The sequence below is a fragment of the Gekko japonicus genome, unplaced genomic scaffold, assembly GCF_001447785.1.
Source record: "Gekko japonicus isolate JY-2015 unplaced genomic scaffold, Gekko_japonicus_V1.1 scaffold4503, whole genome shotgun sequence".
Lineage (NCBI taxonomy): Eukaryota > Metazoa > Chordata > Lepidosauria > Squamata > Gekkonidae > Gekko > Gekko japonicus.
In genome coordinates, this window is record NW_015169925.1 from 62,799 (window position 1) to 86,177 (window position 23,379).

Genomic DNA, 23,379 nt, shown 5'->3' on the forward strand with positions numbered 1-23,379 from the left:
TGGGGGTGTTGGGGGCGGGGCTGCCCCCGGCGGCGGCGGGGGGTAGAACCTCCCCCAAAATGGGGGACCCCTGGCAAACCGGGGGGTTTGGCATCCCTACTTATATTAAGGAAACATAAAAATTCTGCACAAAGGCTATCAATACTCTAAATGTTCAGTTCTGCAGCAGGGTGTACATTTAGGCAGATTTACACAGTATTTTGCATAATTCATTTTGCGTTTACTAGTCCTAAGGAGAAAGAAGAGCTACGCAGGGCACTGAAGCTCCACCACAGGCCAACAAAACACCTTATTTAGCAACTCTTCCGTCTTTCGATGTTTTACCAAGTGTTGCCCACAGTGTCACAAGCTCAAGACCAGACACTTGCTGCTTAAAAGAAAAGTCAACTGTGAATTTCTGAAGACACTAAATACTGTGTGAATAGCCATGTTCCGTGGAGTTTCTGTGCTTGCACAGAGTCACAGAATGCATACTAGGCTTCCCAAGTCCCCCCCGGGGGGCGGGGAAACCCCCCCCCCAGAGAGGCCCATTACCCGCTGCCGGCAGATCGGGCCCTGGGGGGAACCCCACCCCCCCACCCCGAAAGCACGCAATATACCCAGCGTCAGCACGTCACCCGGAAGTGACGCAATCACATTGGGCACATTGGGGGCAGGCCCACAATCATCCGAGGGAAAACTCTATGGTTTTCCCTCGGATGATTGTGGCCCCGCCCCCAACGTGCCCGACGAGATTGCGTCACTTCCGGGTGATGTAATTGCAGCACGCATGCGCGCTTTGCGCACGTGGAGGAACTCCCGGACCAAGACTGGACTCCCCTGCTATTCAACAGCTGAGGACTTGGAAACCCTAATGCATACAGCTACTTATATTTACAGTTCTGTAACTGTAATACCAATATATTTAGTTGCCATAATACACTAAATTTGTGCACAGGGATAGTAAGAAAGCCTCCTGGTTGAGCAAATGTGATTGAAATTCTGAAAGATGACTAAATTTTTTAAAAGTGGTTTGAGATGTTCAGGGACCGTTTCCTCTGAGGGAAGTGCAAGTTCTGATTGAGGGAATTAGAACCTCACGCTGGCTCTAGGGACTGGAAGGATTATACTGGCAAAATAAGCAGTTATTGCAAATCCGGGAAACTGACAAAAAGAGAAAGCAGAGGAGGCAGGCCTGGGGAAGACACAGGCATAGAAGATGGGCAGTGATGACACATGTAGAAAAGGCTCACAATGGGCCTAAGGAGCAGAAACTGAACACAGTTCGTAGGAGGCAGGGAAGAAGCAAGTTCACTGGGCAGAGAAGGCTGAAATGGAGGAAATCTGAATCACAGAGCATGACGGCAATTCCAAAGCTGAGGCTACGAAGCGGGGCTTGGCGTCCAAGGGGGCATGGGGCTTCCAGCACTGTTGCCAGTTTTGCATCTGTAAGTCAGGCTGCTGTTAAAGGCACAGGAGCAGAGCCAGAACGAAAGGTGGCAACCCTACAGGCAAGAGAACTTTGGAAGCCAGAAGGTTGCCAGATCCTAACCGGAGAGATGCAGAGAAGGGGGACGGCGGAGTCATCCTACAATGAATGAGTCACCCTACAATGTTGCCTTCTGGCACACTTCCGGTGATGGCAGGGGGTGTGGCATGTGCAAATAAGTTATCATAATGACTTATGCTAATGAGCTCCTGCACCTCTTTTTCTACGAAATGACCCCTAGCTAGCTCTCCTCGTTGTACTCCTCCCCCTCCCCAAGGAGGCAGCCTGGGGCGGGGAGACCACACTTGTCAGCAGCGTCAATGCAAGGCCTGGCTCTGTGTGATTTATTTATTTATTTATAAATTATAAATAAATAATGATGTGTTCACCACTACTTTCCTCATTTGCCCCCCAATAAAATTTTTTCTGGCTTACAGGCCTGCCTCCCACAAAGTCTGCCCTGTAAGCTGCAGCTTCAAATATCACAGGAGCCCTCAACGCTTGGCTCTGTTAGTCTGCATTTGCCTGAAACTGCCTTGCCACAACAACGGTTCCACTGCCTAGGGAGAGCAATGCCTGGAATTTCCAGTAAATGTGACTTTGTGCTTACCACCCATTTGATCTCAGACACACCAGATGTACCTTAAAGCCCCCTCCATCATTTAAAAAGGAGAGTGGGAGCACGGACCCTGTTTCCCTAGTCTCAGCCAGGGAAGTCCATCCAAGGCCTCCATTGTCCTTGCCACGCAAAGCTGATTCAAGGCAGTTCCCCTCCGATGAGTCCCCAGCCTTGCAAAGAATCCAAGTCACCTACCATAATTCTTTTCAACTAATTAAGTACCAGCTTGGGCATTTGCACTGTTAGCTAAAAATCGGGCCCCTGCAGAAACGGGAAATCTTCCACTTTCCCATTTAGTTGATACACCCTGGGAAGGGCCCCCACAGCAGCCCTTCTGTGGTGCTGCTCACAACCCGTCTCAAAATTCCCAAAGTAAAATGACTGAATATTGCGACCCTTTGGGTTGTCAAGGCATGGACTCTGACCTGTTTCAGCCTTCTCGGGGCCTCCTGGGAAAGGAATGAAACCTCAGGGGGGAGGGCAGGCGACTCCTCAAGGTCCCTGATCCTAAAATGGAAGCCATGTCTCTATTCCTGAATCTTCCTTTCAGCTCAGTACCCCTTTCCACCTTTCTTGTGGGAGGGAGTGACTGAGAGGCGGACGCCATGTCCTGAATCCTAAAGAATTAGTGGGAGAGGTTGGAGATGGCTTTTGCAGGGAACCAGGCTCCATCTTCTGCTGTGACAGCTGAGAACGGGGTTGTCAACCTCCAGGTAGAGTCTACATATCTCCCAGAATTACAGCTCATCTCCAGACTACAGAGATCAGTTCACCTAGAGAAAATGGCTGCTTTGGAGGGTTGCCGCGGAGGCCCCATCCTCCCCAGGCCCCCCCCAAAAAAATTTCCAGTAATTTCCCAGCCCAGAGTTGGCAACCCTAGGTGAGGATGATGACTCTTTTGGGTTGCATCTGATTCCCAGGAGACACGGAAACTAGAGGTGTGCAGATCCCCCCTCACCCGGGTATTTTTCAGTTCAGGTCTACTGAACCAGAAAACTTTTCAGAATTCCCGAAAAATTCCTGATCCCAATAACAGTACAGTATTCAGATCCGTTAAAAAAAAAAAAGAAATCCAGATTTTTTTGGGGTCCAATAGACCCAAGGAAAAAAATGGGGGGGAGGGGCCAGCCCAAAACTGAGTCAGCGGGGAGCATGGGGACTGCAGAAAATAGCCCGAGGATTGCCTGTACCCATGGGGAGCAGTGTGCTCCCCACTGGCTCAGCTTCGGGCTGGCTCCCCCTGTTTTTTTTTTAAAGGGACTGCAGTAGAAGCCCGACAAACAACTGAGAGGCAGGAGCAATCTGCTCAAGCCTCTCTACTGTTTTTCGGCTATACCTGGTAATTCCCGAATACATTCAGGATTTTTTTCAGGAATTTTTTTCAGCCGCCCTGAAAACCCCCCAGATACCTTTAGGATTCCAAAATATACCCCCAAAATACCGATAAGGTATTTTCCAGGTATATTTTTGGCTCAGGTAGACCCAAAGGATGAGATGGTTAGACAGTGTCATAGATGCAACGAACACAAAATTGAGCAAACTTCAGAGTACGGTGGAAGACAGGAAGGCCTGGCGTGATCTGGTCCATGGGGTCGCAAAGAGTCGGACTCGACTGTGCGACTGGGGTCGCAAAGAGTCGGACTCGACTGTGCGACTGAACAACAAAAAAAAAAAAAGGAAACCCCAGAGGGTCTCCCAGGCCTACTGAATACAGAAAGAAAGGGGGAAATCACATGTTCGGGGAGGGGGGGGCAAACAAACCTTACACTTTGTAGGCCTCCATGCATCCATCCTTCCTGCATGGCCTTCCCACAATTATTTGGGTAGCCAAACGCCAAAAGTAAGAGCCGCACAACAACAATTAGAGAGAGCCCTGCTGCCTGGGTGCCGGTAGGCCGTCACTCCCCCAGATATAATGTGGCCCTAGTTAGGTATTAAAAGTTGTATGTAAACCGCTCAGAGACTTCCCACAATTATTTGGGTAGCCTGTCGGCATTCAGAGTGGTGGGAGCGCACTGCCCTTTGTCTTGCATTCTCTAAACCCACCTAGGACCCTCTCTCCACATGGAAACCCAGCCATCTTGGTGGCAGCTTTGGTGCTACATGCTGAGAGGAGGAAAAGGTGCCGCTGGCCAGAGGCAGCCATTTGGTCAAGTCAACCACTCTAGCAATTTAGCCTTTTTGCTTGGCAACAGGTCTGGGTGAGTGGGAAAACAGAGACGGGGGAATTGGGTCTGCACCTCCCCTCTCTGGATAAAGTACTCATGGGGCAGATTTTGACATTCGGATTTCCTTTTTAAATGATGGAGGGGGCTTTAAGAGAAGGCTTTAAGATACATCTGGTGTGTCTGAGATCAAATGGGTGGTAAGCCTCAGCATGAGCTCCAGCCACACTGTTGCCAGGGAGACGTTCCTAGCCTCACCTCAGCCACACTGACGCTGCCGGCTCATTTCTCCCCTAGCAACCCAATCGCTGAAATGCTGCACAGCCCACAAGAACTGTTTTTCCGGGGAGAGACAAGATGAGGCGTAGACGCACATGGAAGTACAGAATCATCGTGAGGTGTGAGACGGCGACCTCCATCTTGGCCTGCCTGCTTCCTTCCTCCCACAAGGGCTCTGCCTCTTCCTGCTTTGGACTTCCTTCACTTCCTGTGGACCCCCATGACCCCTCCTTGAGCAGTCTTTTAGCTCACAGGCACCTGTTGCACCCCAGCTCTTTTCCTAAGGATGACTTTGAGCTCTCCGTCGGCTGGGTTTCTAACCCTCATCCTCTGACTGCAAGATCCTGTTCCAATTCATTTGCTTTGCACTAGATGCATGTATCTGGAAAAGCGTCTCCTTACCAGGGTAGGGGGGCTTGCTAGTGTTCAGAGGGTATTGCATACAAGGAACCTGGTTTGAATCCCAATATATTCAGCACTGAACAACGTACTCTGAAGAGATTAAGAGGGAAAGGAGAGCAAGCAGTTTCCATCCTGTGTAGGGTTGCCAAGTCGTTCGTACTCACCGGCGGGGGAGCGTTCCTTTGGTCCGGGAGCTGCTGTGGTAAGCGCGCGCCACCAGAACGTCACAGGAAGTGACGCACGACGTAGATCACGTTGGGGGCGTGGCCCCAACGTGCTCTATGTGGTTGCGTCACTTCCTGTGATGCACCCACGCTGCGCTTCGGGGGGGCGGGGTTCCCCCGGGGCCCGATTCCGCGGCGGTGGAAATCGGGCCTCCAAAGTGGGGGTTTACCCGCCACCCGCCCCCACTTGGCAGCCCTAATCCTGTGGCATGAAGACTGTCTTCCATTATTCACCACAGAATAAACACATATCCAGGAGTAATGAAAGCACAAGTTGGCGATGCTAGGTCTGCCCCATAGGTTTCTGCCTCCCACCTACTCACTGAAGCCTTTCTGTACTGGAGGCTGAAGCTGTGAAGGAGGACCCTCAATTTTTACTTTATTGAGATCACAGTGAATAATGTGATGGTGGGGGGGGGGGAAGAGAGATTTTTTTGTGTGTGTGTGGTGCTTGACACAAAATCCTGGTTTTGTACAGCACCTTCCCTTGAACATGGAGAGAAAAGGTGGCCAGGTCAGGAACCGAAGTGAGCAGCAAGAAGGCTTTGGTGGTCTTAAGAAGTTCTTGTGCAGAAGGACTATGGTTTGGAAACTCTGACTTCCAGTAGCCCTTCCTTAGGGCCTGAAGGATATCTGCCTCTGGATGCTTCAGCAAGATGCCCTCAGTCCTCACTGTTCTGCATGCAGCCCTGAGGCCTCAGAGCAGGAGGGGAGAGGATAACTGGTCTTCCTCCTCCTCCTCCTCTTGTCAGGAAGAGCCAGTAGCCATACATGGGGATTAGTCGCTGTAGATTTTCCAGGATGTAGACTTTCCGGGATACATGGGGAGATTACTTCTTGGGGGCCCAAATAAGTTGATGCAGGTCACACGGGCTCTCTCCAGGAGATCCGGGCTTCCTCCTTCAGGAGGCTGTGCCATGGTTGCCTGAGGCATGAAAGGCTTCCTTGTACTGTACCTGACCAGACTACACTTGGGTGGCCAGGGAATGACAGCTGACACATGCCTGTTTGGTTATCTATCATGTCCAGGGCTATTTTTGGGCAGGAACGCACAGGAACGGAGTTCCGGCTGGCTTCACCCACTGCAGCTAACAGTGAAATGCTTTGCTCTTCGCTGCACAGAGAAGGGAGTGATTGGCCTACCATCTAATCTCTGGGTGTAGACCCATCAGTAGCCACTTGGTGGTGGTGGGGAGACTTCAGAGATAGGATTAAGGTTGCCAGCTGCCTGGAGGGGGGGGGGAACCCATCCCTTTCGGAGAGGCTGAATGTAGGAAAATGGGTAGCTGAAGTATGGAGGTCAATAACATCAGCTGGTAAGACCAGCTCATTAAGCCTTTATTAAAGGGACAGGGGACCTTTTTCTCCAGGCAATTGGCAAGCCTAGGATATCCCATAGTGCCCTCTAGGAAAGAGGGATTTGATAAAGGAAATGAATGGCAGAGATTCCCCCGGTGGAGGAATGATCACCCCTGGATTACAACAGCACAATATTTCCTATGTGAAACAAAGCAGTCAAAATGACGCAGTGAGGCATGTTAAGATGTTAAATAACAGACTGCCATTCAAAAAAAGGACAAGTTACATATAGCTGTCGTCTAAACTGAAACCGCGTTATTGACAGTATCACTGAAACTAGAGCAATTTCACCCATCTGGTAGGGCTACATTTTTCTTGGGGTAAAGAAGCAGTTTATATTTGAGAGTTAAGGCGGTATGTGACAGCTTCTTGTCTAAAAAGCAAATTTTCGCTCTGCAACAGCGTAATGCTTTAAAAAATAAATAAAGCAGCCTTATGACAATGGGGTGTGTGTGTCTCCTAGCAAACTTGGAGACGACAAAAAACACACCGTGGACCACAACAAACCCCAGAGGACAACATGACCAGGCTACAAACAAAGAACAGAATAAGCAGGGTCTTCAGAATTAGAATTTTAAAATTCTCGAGGCCTGAGAACTAATTTTGCATACGTTTAATTCTGAAGTGTAACCCACTTCCAACAGTTCCACAAACTGAGCATTAAGCCTCGAAAACCACCCTTTTCTCTCTCTAGCCCAGCAGTTGGAGAGAAGGACTCCGCTTTGCTGCTGTCAAACCGAGGCTCTGTTGCTATGTGTTCTCTGTGGCCTGGGTGACCTGTGTATCCTGCACCCACGCAAGAAACCGCTGCCAACTCAAACTTTGCAAACACCTGCATGATGAGAATTCCTGGACTTTCACCTCCACCCAATGATTAAAGGGAGGGATTGTCTGGGCTTGTTATCTGGGATCGTCTGGCCTTGAATCTCAACTTTGCCATGGAGCTTGTGGGGTGACCTTGGGCCACTCACATGCCCTCAGCCTCACCGACCTCTCAGGGTTGTAGTGAGGATAGGATGGAGGCGAGAAGAACAGGGTACGCTGCTTTGGGTTATGAATGAAAGCTGGGTTATGAGTGAAATAAATGAATGAATAAATGCACTCCTTATGTCAACTGGGTAGGTAAGTCCATGTTTAGGAAAGAAACAAGCTTCCAAGAGTCTGCAATGAAACTACTCAAAAGGGACTCAGTTGGAGGGAGGGCCTTGATTGCACAAGACCTGGTGCAAGACAGACCTGATGTTGTGGCCCCAATTGGGAACAGCAGGTTGGATCCCGAAAGGCAGCTCTGTTGGCAGTGGGGCAGCTCCCCGATGGAACGGCTTTTCCATCTTCAGAATCGGTGAGGAAGGTGTGCTCTGTGCTCTGCATACTGTTCCTTCAGGTCCAGTGACATACAGAAGCATGGGCCTGGGACCAGCATATCTGAAGAACCACCTCTTCCTGTATATGCCATGAAGAGTGTTACACTCCATGGATCAACATCTCCTGGTGGTCCCTGGCCTGAAGGACGTCCTGGTGGTCCATGGCCTGAAGGACAGCCTTGAGAAAGATCGGAGTGCTCCATCTATGATTGTCAGCTGCTTAATGTGCCATTTGTAGGACCAGCAACAAACATCAATTTAAACTTCAATGTAACCACAAAAGGAAACTTCCCCCTTTAGAAGACTTTTAAGCAAGGAGAAGCGGGTCTACAATTCTAGAAACTCCCGTTAGGGTTGCCAAGTCCATCTTCCACCCCCAGCGGGGGACTTTGGGGGCGTTCCTGGAAGGGGTGGGGCATCCCCAACGTGATGACGTCACGTTGGGGACGTCTGCCGCCCCCCCCCCACCCGGCCGTGCGCCGGATCTCCAGAAACAGCAGTTACCTGCACTTAAAGTAGCCGGCAGCCGGCGTTTCCCCTTTAAGAGAAGCTGCATTTCCCTTTTAAGAACGAAGCTGGCTTTTCCCTGCAAGCTTGCGGAGTTCGCGCTTGGGATGAAACACGGGTTGCACACCCTTAAAGGGAGAGAGATGGGTGGCTGTGGGTGTTGGGGGTGGGGCTTCCCCCGCCGGCCATGTGGCCGGGGGCGGGTAGAACCCCCCCAAAAAAACGGGGGACCCCTGGCAAACCGGGGGGGTTGGCAACCCTACCATCCTTCCAAGACACCATTTTGTCCAGGGGAACTGATCTATGTCAGTTGTCATCCCAGGAGATCTCTAGGTTGGCAACCCTACATCAAACTGAGGCTAGCCTCCATGTCCCAAGGGTCGCTAGCCAACTTTACCTCGGTGAAGACTCCTTCCTTGCCCCAAATTATGTCAGTCACTCAGGCTGTAAACAGGAATGGAGCTTTAGTCATCCCCAGGTGTGCCTGTGTCATCCACACCTTCTGACTCGGGTCCTCGCTGGTTCTTGTCCCAGAGGAAGGCAGGAAAAGCCCCATTGTTTTCCGGAGATCTTCCCTTACGGTATTCAGTGTTTAGCTAAGGGTATAGGTGACGCTGTGTACCCAGTCAGAATTATATGGCCTCGCAAACTTATTGAAGGCACAGCTGTTGGCTACTGTGTTTTAATTTTAATGGTATGTATTGTATTTGATATGTTGTCACCCGCACTGAGCCCACTTGCGGGGAGGGTGTGCTATAAATATGATAAATAAATAAATAAAATAATTTTGGGAAGCATGGGTGGGAACAGGGATTTGCCTTCCTCTAGTAAAATTGTCATTTTTATGGTTTTTAAGATGTACCCTTATTCTGCATGTTTTTAATCTGTTAGCTGTCTTGGTAGACCTGATGGGGACAGAAAGGCGGGCTATAAATTCTGTAAATAAATGAACTTTGCTCATGCTACTTAGGATCCAAGCCAGCAAGCATAATGTTTTTAAGCTGGACGTTTAGATTAATGGAGAGTTGTCCTGAAAGTCCAACATGACTACTACATGTTGCAAGAATGAGGAAATTAGTCAAAACAAAGATGAAAGTACAAAACATAAGATCTCAACAGGATGCCTGGAGGCTCTTTGAAGCCTAAATAAAAATACATACCACAGATGAGGAAAGGTACTATTAAAATAAACAGGATGGCTGTGTGGTAAGGTCAAGGAAGCCGTAAAAGGCAAGGCGGCTTTCTTGGAAAAGTAGAAGGCTTGCCCAAATCAGGGGAGGAGGTGATGTCAAAATACATGTAAGTTGATGATAAGGCAAGCAAAAAGAGAATTTGAGGGACATATTGTTTAAGTACATGGCAGCAGACATGGTTCACCCTGTTCTGTCCTTATAATAGTGCCGTGAAATTGGTTAGGTTATGGCTGCCAAGGCCCCATCTTGTGCAGTGATTCTCCATCCCAGCTTGGAGTGGTGACAGGGAAATCTTTTTTTTTTACTATGTTAAATGGCTGTTGGGCTGATGGTGTGATATCATTTCCAGGGAAAACCCAAAAAGTGATATCACTGTCCCCGTGGTGACCAGGCGCTGGGCAGTCAGAGACTAGGGTTGCCAAGTCCATCTTCGCCCCCAGCGGGGGACTTTGGGGGGCGTTCCCGGAGGGCACGCGGGGAAACGCCAGCTCCCCGCACTTAAAGGTGTTGGGGCTTGGGGGTGGGGCTTCCCCAAAAAGCGGGGGACCCCTGCCAAACCGGGGGGTTTGGCAACCCTATCAGAGACATAGACGCAAGGTCTCAGAACTTAGAAGGGAAGCGGGGAGTCCTGACCCTCCCAGTGGGCAGGGCTATTTTTGGGCAGGAACGCATAAGAACGGAGTTCCGGCTGGCGCCCAAGTTGGCCATGCCCAGCAGGAACTCATTTGCATAACAGGCCACACCCAACAGCAGGAACTCATTCAGTTTGGCTACATTAGGGGTGTGTGGCCTAACATGCAAAGGAGTTCGTGCTACAAAAAAAGTAAAGGTCAGGTGGTGGTGGTGGGCTACTAGGGAGAAAGAAAAGCCTCTCTGAGTGTTGGGAAACCTTTGGCGGGCAGGGTGGACAAGGGCCTGCAGGCCAGAGCAGGCATGTTCTGCCACAACTAGTATGAAGAGCCTTGGAAATAAGAGAACCTGAAGAGGGCTTTGTCACTTTTCATGGCCTCTACTGGGGTGAAAAGTAAGTAAGCCAGGATGGGCTGGTACAAAGTACCAGTGAGGAAAGGGCTGATGGTGGTACTACTACCTATCTTCTATTTCAAACCCTCTGAGATAAACAGTAACGGAAACAAATTTAAATTACTTTCATCCTTGGGCCTCTAAAATGAATTTCAAGGATGAACAACACAAACTGGACTCTAATCGCATCAAGTAAGTTTAGGGGAGTTGATTTAGATTAGGGTTGCCAGGTCTGGGTTAGAAAATGCCTGGAGACTTTGGGGGTGGATCCGGGAGAGGGCGGGGTTTGGGGAGGGGAGGGGCTTCGGCATGGTCCAATGCCATAGAGTCCACCCTTCAGAGCAGCCATTTTCTCCAGGGGATTCATATCAAACAAACAAACACTGTGATAAAAATGACAATAACATTTAATAAATCTTACAAACATCAAATTACATTACAAATGAAACTTTTACAACTTTTACAATATTACTAAGCTGTATCAAGAGGCTGATTCCTTTCAGTATAATAGGATTACTCCTGAAGAAGACTGGTAAAATGAGTTTATAACCGAGTGTTCACTAAGGATGATGGACTTTTCCTTGAGAATGTTAGAATTCCCTTAGTAATATTGCAAAAGTTTCATTTGTAATATAATCTGATGTTTGTAAGATTTATTAAATGTTATTGTCATTTTTATCACAGTGTGTGTTTGTTTGATATATTTCCTTGTAACTGTGATCCCTTTTTTGTTTAATCATTTTCTCCAGGGGAGCTAGGGTTGCCAAGTCTATCTTCACCGGGAGCGAGGGGCTCCCGGCTGGCGTCTTGTGTGCGTTCGCGCCGCATGCACGTCACCCGGAAGTGACGGGAGGACGCCAGGCATGCTGGGGGCGGGGCCACAGTCATACAAGGGAAAACCATAGAGTTTTCCCTTGTATGGCTGTGGCCCCGGCCCCAGCGTGCCCGGCGTGCCTGCATCATTTCCGGGTGATGCGCACGTCGGGGTGGAGTTCCCCCCAGGGCCCGATCTGGTGGCGCCGGGGAACGGGCCTCTGGGGAGGGGGTTTCCCCGCCCCCGGGGGGACTTGGGATCCCTAAGGGGAGCTGATTTCTGTCATCTGGAGACCAGTTGTAAAAGCGGGAGATCCCCAGGCCCCACCTGGAGGCTGGCAACCCTACTTTAGATGTACATTACTAAGAGTGCCTCCTACAAAACTCTGTGGCTTTGATTCCCCCCTCCCTCCCCTTTTGAAATTTTGGAGACAGTGTAGAGAATGTCAAACGGGATGGAAACCCAAGCTGAAGGACAAGACAGACGGAAACATCTACATCTGAAAATATTCAGCGTGGGAGGAATAGATTCTTCAAGGAGAGAGCTACATAATCTTATAATAAGGCGAAGGCATACCAGGAGCTCCTGGCTGAAAGTTCAAACAACCGTATCAGCGTTGTGGAATATGAACCACTAGAACAACCAGCCCATGGAATTGACAAATTTCTTTGCCACGCCCAGTAAAAGTAAAGGTAAAGGTTCCCTTGCTCGAAAGCCAGTCGAATCCGACTCTAGGGTTGCGGTGCTCATCTCCGTTTCAAAGCCGAAGAGCCAGCGCTGTCCGAAGACGTTTCCGTGGTCATGTGGCCGGCATGACTAAACACCAAGGCGCACGGAACGCTGTTACCTTCCCACCGAAGTGGTCCCTATTTATCTACTTGCAATTTCTTGCTTTCAAACTGCTAGGTTGGCAGGAGCTGGAACTAGAGACAGGAGCTCACTCCATCATGCGGCACCCAGGTCTCAAACTGCTAAACTACCGACCTTCCACAGCCTGCAGTTCAGCGACTTAACCACTTTATTATTCACTTTAGCCACGTTCAAGCAAACGGGGCTTAATACAGGAAATAGCATAGGGAGGACACACAGTCCCCCCAAGTCCTTAGTTCCGAGTGTGCCCTTCTTGTATGGCATGTAGACGGAAGACCTTTTCATTTGTAACAACCCACAATGTCTTGTGCTATTCAAATCAGGTGACGTGGCAAACTGGGTTTGTACTCTGCTTTCAGACCAGGAAGTCTTTCATTGAGGAACTTCACGTGGGAGTTGTGGGCAGCACAGAAGCCTTAGGATTTCCAAGGCCAGTTCTCAGACTAAGCATATCACAGCTTGCCAGCCATGATTTGTTCCATTATCAAAGCACCCACTCTTCCCATACAGTTCCAGGAGATGCTGAAATCCCAGGGAGTTTAACAGGAGCTGAAGCACCACATTTCTCTCAGCCTTCATTTTGCGATATTTGTTCCTTTAAATAGACCCTATTTATTCCAACTTCTTTTGTATTTTTCAGTTCATCACCTGCCACAAAAGCTTCCATCCCAAAATTCTGGATACATTAAGAGTGAAACAGCAGAGCTGCTTGCAGGGATATGCTGCTAAAATTGGTTGTGATATAGTTAAGAACAGGAACTGAGAAACACTTGGAAGATAAGGGCCACACAGCCATCATTTTGTGTGCCTGGGAGTTTCATGAGAATTATTAGACCATATCATAATGACACAGATAAGAGAGGGCTGGGCTTACGTAACGCGGGACTTGAAAGGTTCTAGTACAGGAAGCTACCAAGGAAACTAAATTGCTATAATAGTGGAAGGTCAAACTGTTGGCCGAAGCACAAAGAAATATGGAAAGCAAATGGAAACTGAAGCACTGGGTTACACCAGGAGACACATAACCCTAAGGTGGAGCTACAGGTAACTATGCAAACCCAGCAGTCTAGCTGGCAATTGTTTTATAATGCTGGGGGAGGTGGGGGAGGTGTTTGCATGAGAAAATTTGTAGGTGGAAGAAAGGTATTTAACTCCTCCCCTGCCTGCATTTGCCCTCTTCCCGTGACTATTTTGGATCTCCTTTTCCCCCAGCTGAGTTCCAAGAATAGAAATAAACCATGGGAGGGCTTAGGCAGCAAGTATTTGCCAGGGGGAGTCAAACGGTTTCAGTAAGGATGAAGACCGACTGACTACCCACCCAACACATCCCAGTTCTCCCCTATAAATCCCCTCTCCCTTTCCTCAGCAAATGTGGCTTTGGAATGCTGCCCTTTGGGCCTCACCCCCTAAAACAAAGGCACAGGTTCCTTGATCCTTCTTGGCTAAGAGTTCTGTGAGGGACATCAGAAAGTACAACTAAATTTGAGGAACGGACAGTATTGGGGAATAGGTGAAATGCTTCCTAGATTTCTGGTTTAAATGCACAAAATGAGTGGGGAAATCCTGGACACATCAGCAGATATCTATGATCAAAATAATTATTATGCTGAAATCAAGTAATGGGACTGCTTGTGAATCATGTATTTAGCACTGCAGCAGCAGCATTCAACACCAGTTAGTTGCTTGGACTATCGCTTATTGTATTTCAACAGTAATACTGCAGAGCTGTTCCTGGATGGTTAAAACGGGGGTTGCCAACTGCCTGTAGAAAAAGCATCCTGTCCTTTTGATATAAGCTTAATGGGATGTTATTTACCATGTGATGTTACTTCTGAGTAGAACTGTTCAGGCTGGCTCCCTAAAAGTGACTCCTGTGAAGCAGTAATTAGTATTCCACCTAAAGTGAATGGTTAGACATGACTCTTCAAGAGTAAATCCCCAATACGGGTGCCATGCCGTTACAGAAAAGGTCTTATTCCTGCAGCTATCAAAACGGTCTCGGGAGACAGAGGTCCAGAAAGAAGGGCCTCAACAGACAATGCTGAGCGCACGCAAGCCCTCTGGTCCTAGGATACTGAAACCTTGACTAGCCCTTGAATTGGGCCTGGCAGCAGTGTAAATCTCTTAAGAACGGAGAAATACGTTGCCGGTAGTTAATGCCCATCAGCAATTCTGCCACAACATTTTGTACCGATGGAATGTCTTATTAACCTGAACTACACCTGAACAGTTTTTTAAAATGCAAAATCATGAACAAGCTGGAAAAAAACAGATTCATAAAATGCACAGTGATACTAAATGGGGGAGCCAGGATGACCGTGACCTTTCGGCCGGCCTTTGGTGGGCCTAAGGCTCTCCCTGTGACTGTTCAGCCAAAGGTCTGGCTCCCTCTCCTTTGTGAGTTGACCCGGAGAACAAACGAGGTGAGTAGGGAGGAGAAAGAGGCAAGAGCCGGCCTGCTGACATGGCTGAACTTTGTCCATGAAGGTCAATGGCCGGTTGGCCGGCCCAGGAAAGGCAATGCCTGGCTCAGTGGACCCAATCAGGCCCAGCTGGCTCTGCAGCTATTATGCTCAGAATTCTGATCCAATCAAGATGCTTTGGGGCACAATATTCCGTTGGTTTGCTAACAAGGGGACCCCTGGGTACATCAGCGTTTAGCTTTTTGCAGCTGAAGCAGACAGCTCTCTCGTAGCTAAACTGTCTCCTTCCTGCTTTCCTTACACAGAACATAAGAACATCAGAGACGCCAATTTCTCCTTCCTGCTTTCCTTACACAGAAGCTTTCTGAGCCCCTCTTTGCAACCTGCCTTCGCCCCAAAGCCTTCCTCTTTCCTGAGACGTTTCCAAGGTCCTGGGAATACCTCCTCCTTCTGCCTCAAGAAATCCAGACTGTTGCCTCTACCTTCATCTGACCCCCCCAGCTATGCTCCACACGCCTCTCCTCTCTTCATCTGCTTTGGATTATGGCCTGAACTGCGGCTAAGATTTTGTGCTGTAATGTACTTCAGTATTACTCGGTCTACTGGTTAGGAGTGCGGACTCTAATCTGGGAGAACCGGGTTTGCTTCCCCACTTCTCCACATGCAGCTACGGGAGTGACCTTGGGTCAGTCACACGAGTTCTCTCAGAGCTGTTCTCTCACGAGCAGTTCTCAAAAGAGCTCTCTCAGCCCCACTTATGGAGAGCCAGTTTGGTGTAATGGTTAAGTGCACGGACTCTAATCTGGGAGAGCCGGGTTTGATTCCCCACTCCTCCACTTGCACCTGCTGGATGACCTTGGGCAAGCCATAATTCTGGCACAGCTGTTCTTGAAAAAAGAGCAGTTTCTGTCAGAGTTCTCTCAGCCCCACCCACCTCACAGGGTGTCTGTTGTGGGGAGGGGGAGGGAAAGGAGTTTGTAAGCCGCTCTGAGACTCCTTTGGGTAGTGAAGGGCGGGGTATGAATCCAATCTCTTCCCTTCTTCTTCTTACCTCGCAGGGTGTCTGTTGTGGGGAGATAGGGTTGCCAGCCTCCAGGTAGGGCCTGGAGATCCCCTCCCCTCCCCAAACCAACCCAGACCTGGCAACCCTATGTGGAGAGGAAGGGAAGAAGATTGTAAGCCACTCTGAGACTCCAAGTGAAGGGTGGGGTATAAATGCAATCTCTTCTCTTCTTCTTCTTCTCTAATATTACTTGACTAAATATTACTTGACTATTTCTGCCCCCCTCGGTAAGTGCTCTCTGATCATTCTGCTAAATTCCAGGCCCCGTTTCCATTCCCAAGTCCATGTTTGAGCTTTGCCCCTTTGTTTTAAAGATCCCTTTGAAATACTGTTAGGACCTGAATAATGTTAGGGCCTGAAGCTACAGCTCCTTAAGAACAAAAAGTAAGAGGTAGAAGGTTTCTCTCTTATGCTCCGCTTTCCCAGGGTGAATGTGGACTCAAGTAGGAAGCAGGCAGGCCTGTAGCCAGGCTTTTTTTAATTCGGGGGGCCCACACACACACACCAGGGAACACCACAAATAAAATTAAAAAATAGAACTGGGGGGGGGGGTGGATGGGAACTTGGGGGGGGGGGCTTAGCAGTAAGTCAGGGGGCTGGGCCCTGAGAGGCCCCACTGTAGCTATGGGCCCGGAAGCAGGCATCATACACACAAATGTGAGTCTTCTGCAAATGCATCTTCCTGAACACGCACAGTGAGACTCACTAAGGCACCCTTTCTAGGAATCTTTGATTTGCAGTACTGCCAAAGTCAGTCCCAACGTACATGTCAATTTCCTTGTATTCTTGTTTCTACGTTTTCCAGAACAGAAGATGAGGAGGAGGAGGAGGAAGAGGAGAGGCACTGAGTTACAACAACTGACATGTGGCAATCCCATCCGTGGGGTGTTCCAGACAAAAGAGGGCCAGAGGTAGTTTGCCATTGCCTACCACTGCCTAGCAACCACAGTAATCTTCGTAAGTTTCCCATTCGAGTACTGACCTTGCTGTAGAGTTGCCACCCTCCAGGTAGTGGCTGGAGATCTCCTGGGATTACAACTGATCTCCGGGTAACAGAAATAAATTCACCTGGAGAGAAGGGTCGCTTTGGAAGGTAGACTCTGTGGCATTAAAGCCAACTGAAGTCCCTCCCCTCCCCTCTCCAAACCCCACCCTTCTCAGGCTCCACCCTCCAAATCTCCAGGTATTTCCCAACCCAGAGCTGGCAACCCTACCCTACTTAGTTCCCAACGTCTGACAAGCCCAGGCTAAGCTAGCCTGTTCAGGCTGCTGGGAATTACCTGACATCACCAAAAATAATCAGACAGTTCACAGTACCTAGCATTTTTAAAATCTCAGGTAGGGAGAACTTAAGGAGGTTTTGGTATAACAATCACCTCTCCCACCCTGAAGAATCTTTCCTTAGTCCCTAATATATATATTTTTAACAACTATCGCTTGGTAAGAAATCCCCCTTGGAAGCAAAGTGCTCAACCGGATAGTGACTCTAAAATGCCAGGCTTGCTTGGGAGAACTGGGTCTAGACCTGTTTCAATTCCCCAGCTTTGGACCTGAAAAAAGCTTGACTGGAAAAGGTTATCTGGGGATCTGGAAGGACAGGTTTTCACTCTGCTGATGAAACTCTCCTTCTCCATTTCAGTAGAGTCAGGAGAGACATAGATTCTTTTGTTTTGTTTTTTCTGCCCCACTGTCTCCACCAAATGCGCTCGATGCAGCTTACGGCCAATTATAACAATATAACGCCAGCACAAAATAATCATATATTAAAACAGCAGCAGTAAAATAAATGTTGCATACATGGAAACAGCAAAATCAGGAGTACATTTCTGAGCAGATTCAGGACAGCAGAAGCAATAAAAACAAAATTTAAAAGAAAATATCAAAAGCAGCAATAAAATTGAAAATTGAAATTAATCAGCACTAAAAGAATCAGCAACAATGATTTAAAATAAAGGCCAGATATGACATACCAGAGCATAAAGATTTAAAGGTGTTAACAATTTGCAGGGTGTGATGCGCAATATAAACGGGCACAGATAACAAAACTGCCTTCTACTGATGTACTGAGGCCAGAATTGTCTGACTAACAGAGGCTCTCCAGAGCCTGATTCTTTCAACTGGAGATGCCAGAGACTGAACCTGGGGCATTCAGCATGCGAAGCAGATGCTCCACCACTGAGCCACGGTCCATCAATTCACGTGAAGCCGCACTGGTCTATTAAACTCAGTACTGTCTTCTCTGACGGGCAGCAGCTTTCCAGTGTCTCATGCAAAGTCCTTTCACCTAAACTATTGTCTAATCTTTTTAACTGGAAATCCCGGGGATTTAAACTGGGACCTCCTGCATGCACAGCAGATGTTCTACCGCTGAGGCCCAGCCCCTCCCTCAAACGTTATCAAGAGAAAACGGGGGTTAACAGTCACATCTTGCTGATGTGTTTTGAACCAGTTGACGTTTCCAGACTGTCGTAGCCCCACACAGAATACCTTGCAGTCAATGTTCCCTCTAAGCTGTGACGTCTTGCGAGCAAAAATCCTACTTTGTGAGCTTCTGGCATTCAAGTTGTGAGCGAGCGATTTGGCTACTGCTTAAATGAGTTTGCTCTGGAGCCCTCCTTCCTGAGCCAAGAAAAAAATGTGTGAGCCGGCGGTTAAAAACTGTGAGTTAGCTCACACTAACTCAGCTTAGAGGGAACACTGCTTGCAGTTGTCTAGCCTGGATTGTGATTATAGCATGGATAACTGTATAATCACCTTTTTCTAATAACACCAAGATGAAGCTGGCCAAAAGTGCAACATGGCACGGAAAAGACCTCCACTGGAAGTCTTGTACCGTGTAAAACAGTAGGTAGTGGATACATTCTGACTGCTTCTTTCCCTGCATGGAGCTAGCAAACACACTGTGTTAAAACCTTTTTCTCTGATGTGTTTGCTTACTATATGCAGATCTTTTATTTTTTTTAAACGATGGGGTGATATTCAACATTAAAAACTCTATCTCTACCTGAAGCTGTCAGGTCCAGAATTCTACCAGCCCAATCTATCACCCAACTGTGTGCTGTGTAGGTGCTCTGAAACCTCACTTGTCAGGATTTCGGAGGCATGCTAATCACAATAAATTGTGACTTCAAGGTCAACAGGAAAGGTGTGGACTTGCCTAGCGAATGATAACATCAAGTCTGGGATGGGTCTTTTTTGCACTGATAAATATGTTAGACTATAATACCTCGACTAAGAAGAGGTGCTCTTGTGTAACTATTTCAGAGTATGGGATTTGGAAACCCATCTCTTATAACTGCCTGTCTTCAAGCCCCTCTTGCCGGCTGGGCTGCTCGGATGTCTTAGAATGCCCAGAAACGGTCTGAAGGCTCAAGGGAACATTAATACAACGTCCAGATTCGTTCTGTAGAGGAAGTAAAATGTCACTTTGGTCAGGGAAAGACTCAAGCAGGATGCAGGAACAGCATGGGCTGTGTGCTCAGATGCTACATGGGAGGAGTGTGCGGAAACGGGGGGGGGGCAACCTAAGAAGGAAGAGGCCAGAGTGGTCAAGGGAAGATGTGTCAGAGTCTCGGGGAAAACATTGGCTGAGGAGAAAGAGACGTGAGGAAAGCAGAGCCTGGGAAAACTATCACGCAGGCTTCTACGTATGGCAGCCAATCAGCTCTTAGGCATACCCCATCCCATCTCTTGGCTCAGGAGTAGCCGTCTGAGGGACTTCTGGCTGCCCATGCTCTTTCCCCACAGCACAATACTCCTCTCCCCTCCCTTCCTTTCACGCCAAGGCTCCATTTCCACCTTTAGCTGGATCTCGGAGGCCTTTAGTATCAAACAGAGCCCTTCACTTTCTCAGAGATTTACTAGTAAGGTCTGCTGACTCCCTTCTCTACTTTGCTTGGTAGATCATCAGAGAGAGTTGGCCTAGTTCCAGGCAGCCAGGAAACTGACATCCTCCAGCTTTCATACAGCTCCTGAGAGGTCAAGGAGCCAGTTTCTGGAATCCTGCAATCAGGAGCTCAAGTTACTATCTGAATATTTCTTCCCCTTACCTAATTTCCTGTCCAGATTGTTGTTCTGGGGTTATACCGATGCATTAGCAATTCCCCATTCTTCCATGTTTGATTTTGGCTTTGTTCACGCCAGGGGACATGTGCACACTGTTACATTTTTCAAACCACATCTTTATTTTTAACAGGTTACCCCTGCATGCCAGCAGCACATACAGACACTGATTAATTCTGCGCAAAAAGGAATCTTGATGCGATCGTAACAAAATTCCTTTTTGCACTGTAATGTAATCAATGTGCCTACAGGTGATGGTGCATGCTGGTCAAATTCCGAAAAGTCTGGCAGGTGGTGCACACTCCAGTTCCCACATTCACTTTGGACAACTTCCAAGTTAAGCCAAAAGGCAGATGGAGCTTAGCGCCAGGGCCAAGCAGATCTACGGAAAAGGACAGAGTCAACTGCTCTCCACTACTAGATATGCCACTGCAGACTCAAATGAGAACACGGACCCCAAGGGACCATCCTCTTCCGCTTCCCCTCTCTGCACCTCCTGCTCTTCCCCTCGGCTGCTACTTTCCAAGCTGCCTGGCCCCAACAACTCCCTGGTCCTGTTCCCTGGCCTGGAAGGTGCCCTACGAGCCCTCGATGTGTTCGCACGGAGGAGCTTAGCAAGCGAAGCGGGTCTCTTACCGTTCTCGGGGTGCTCCATCTCCCCAATGCTGCCATCGGGCGTGGTGCGCTCGTAGTGGTCCTCGGGCAGAGCCAGGGGTCCGATGCGGGGCCCTGAAGAGGACTTGCTGCTTGGCGTTTCTGACTCCTCAAGGCCACTGTCGTAGTAACTGTGTTGGGATGGGTCCTGCAGGTCCTGAGCCTGATTGGCTGCAGAGAATGTCACTCGACGATGAGGTAACTGTGCAACAAACAGCAGAGGGGAACAACGTTACAAAAAAGTACTCCACGCGGGAACTGTAAACATTTGTGGCCTTACTGAATATCGAACCCGATCAATGAAAAACTTCTCAACTGAAAAGATCCTTCCAGGGTTGGATATTCGAGATCCACTACATAGTAATAGTAAACTATGACTGGTCAAGAGGAGATAACAGCCCCAACAGCACAACCACTGATGTAGTCACTAATCTATAGACTCAAGAGAAGGCAAGGATACACGTTTCCTGTCTTTCCCAAGACTTATGATGCTGGTAGATCCCTATGTCTTTCTCTGATCAGGAGCTGAAAGGACCACTTTCAATCTCCTTCCAGGATTCCTGCAACAGGAACATCAAAAGAGACTGGGGTACCGGAAGAGGAGCTGTTTTAGCACTATCGCACTGTTGCATCGCCTCCACCAGTGTTCCCTCTAAGCTGAGTTAGTGTGAGCTAGCTCACCGTTTTTTAGCATTCGGCTCACACATTTTTGCCTTTGCTCCGGAAGGATGGCTCCAGAGCAAACTGATTTATGCGGGAGCCAAATCGCTCGCTCACAGCGTTAATGCCAGTAGCTCGCAAAGTAGAATTTTGGCTCACAGGACTCCACAGCTTAGAGGGAGCGTTGCCCCCCACCCCTAATCTGAGTCTGGGAAATGCATGCAGAGACTTGCTTCCTTGCCAATCCCTTTTCACCACGACAGGTGGCAAAGACTCAAAGGTGTTATTTTGGGCAAGATGGAGATGCAGGGAAAGAATCCCCAGGAACTATGCATCCATGGCCATTTCACACGTTACAAGGTAGCAACCCCACGTTTGCCACCAAGGAAGGGGTCATTTCCTGCAGGAGCGCACAGGAGCGGAGCTCCGGCAGTAAAGAGCCCAGGGGGTGGGCACATGCAACAAGCCCCACCCCCTGCTCCCAGCAGCCCTCAGTCAGAGCAAGAAGCAGCCAGGTAAGTTGCAGAGCTCCCCTCGGCCCCCCGGGCCCAAACAGTCCAGTGGCACCTTTAAGACCAAGTTTTATTCAGGTACAAGCTCTCCCTCCTCTGCGAGGACAGATCTGCGCGTCCCCCCCCCAATAGCTAGCAATCCAAAACAGTCCAGTGGAACCTGAGCGGTGGGTGTTGCCTTCTGACACACTTCCGGTGATGTCAGGGGGTGTGGCATATGCAAATAAGTTATGCTAATGAGTTATGCTGATGAGCTCCTGCACCTCTTTTTCCAGGAAATGACCCCTGGCCAAACCCCAAGGGAGTCACCGTCCACCCCAGCTCTCCGATCAATGATACAATAGACATGCTTTCAAAGACCCATTTGTCGTGTCCCCCCACAGAACCACCTCCATCACGGGCCATTCCACCCAGCTGCATCAGAGGGACAGGCAGAAAAGCAGGCTGCAAATGTTACAAATAAATTAATAATTAATGTGCACATTGTACATCCTGTGTCAGATGGGGATGTACTCTGGAAGAATTTGTATGCATAAGGAAGTGAGCAAATCACACGGGGGAGACCGTCTCCAACAGCAAGACGGATCAGTTCAGTCACTTGAAGATCAGTGAGGTTACTCCTCGGTAAACTTGCACAGTTTCATCTCTACAGTAAAAGACCCATAAAACTTGGAATATTTGAACCTATTGATCTCAATGATCTTTGCTGCATGGGACAGACAGATCCCAGCATGGGTGGCCTTCATCTCATAGGCACTGTGATGCTAAGGACCTCCCCTTCAAAAGGGAGCACCAATCTCTCAGCCAATTATCCTCACAAAGAGCTGGGATGAATGCAAGATCCTTTGATGGCTGGAGGTGACCACAGATGTCTCCAGAGTCAAACAGCCTCTCGGATGTAATCATGAACAACATTGATGAGACATGAGAGCCACTGTGGTGTAGTGGTTAAAAGTGTTGGACTAGGGCAGGGGTGTCAGACATACGGCCTCCAATTGGCCCGTCCACGGCTCTTATCCGACCTGCAAGCAACTGGTCATTTATTTGCTGATATATTATAGGCATTTTAATGTTGGCTTTAACTGCACTGTTTATTGTATCTGTTCCGTTGTAAGCCACCCTGAGCCCTACTTGCAGGGAAGGGCAGCCTAATAAGTCTAAATAAATAAATAAATACAGAGGCTATGCATTATGTCCCTGTATACTGTCCCAGTGCTAATGAGTAATGGGCAGTGAAAGTGGGCATCAGAGAGATACTGTAAGGAAACACCGTAAGAGTGTTAATGTTTTAAGAATGTTTGTATTTTGAGTAAAAAATAATATAGTCAGCTGGGTTTGCCTGTGTCCTTTATATAATTTACATCCCCCGTACCTGACATTACAGTCTCAGCTCCCCGCTGAGACCCTGTTGTCGAGGGGCGACAGTCCGGTCCGGCAGCGTTTCTCTCCCCTGGCGAGTCGAACGGCTCGCGGTCCGCCCCTCAGGCCCCCAACCTTTTCTCCTCCACTTTGTCCACTCAGGGACCTGACGGCGTCCCCCCCACCGTGAGGGGACGGGGTGGCAGCAGTTCCCTGGGCAGGCCATCTCTGAGCAGACAGGCCCCTCCCCCGGTCTCAGCTCCCCACTGAGACCCTGTTGTCAAGGGGCAATGGGACGGTCCGGCAGTGTTTCTCTCCCCTGGCGAGTCGAGTGGCTCGCAGTCCGCCCCTCAGGCCCC

At 48.9% G+C, this 23,379-nt stretch overlaps 1 protein-coding gene across 1 annotated transcript in view; it reads right to left on the minus strand.

Moving 5' to 3' along the window:
- Positions 1-20,691, minus strand: part of LOC107115764 (protocadherin-9-like) — a gene marked incomplete at its 5' end in the record, with an annotated part of 40,083 nt that extends 19,392 nt beyond the window's left edge. Inside the window, one exon of the mRNA XM_015417530.1 lies at positions 20,472-20,691. Within this exon, the coding sequence (XP_015273016.1) occupies positions 20,472-20,691 (220 nt within the window). The remainder of the gene's footprint in view (positions 1-20,471) is intronic.
- Between the last annotated feature and the right edge of the window lie 2,688 nt (positions 20,692-23,379).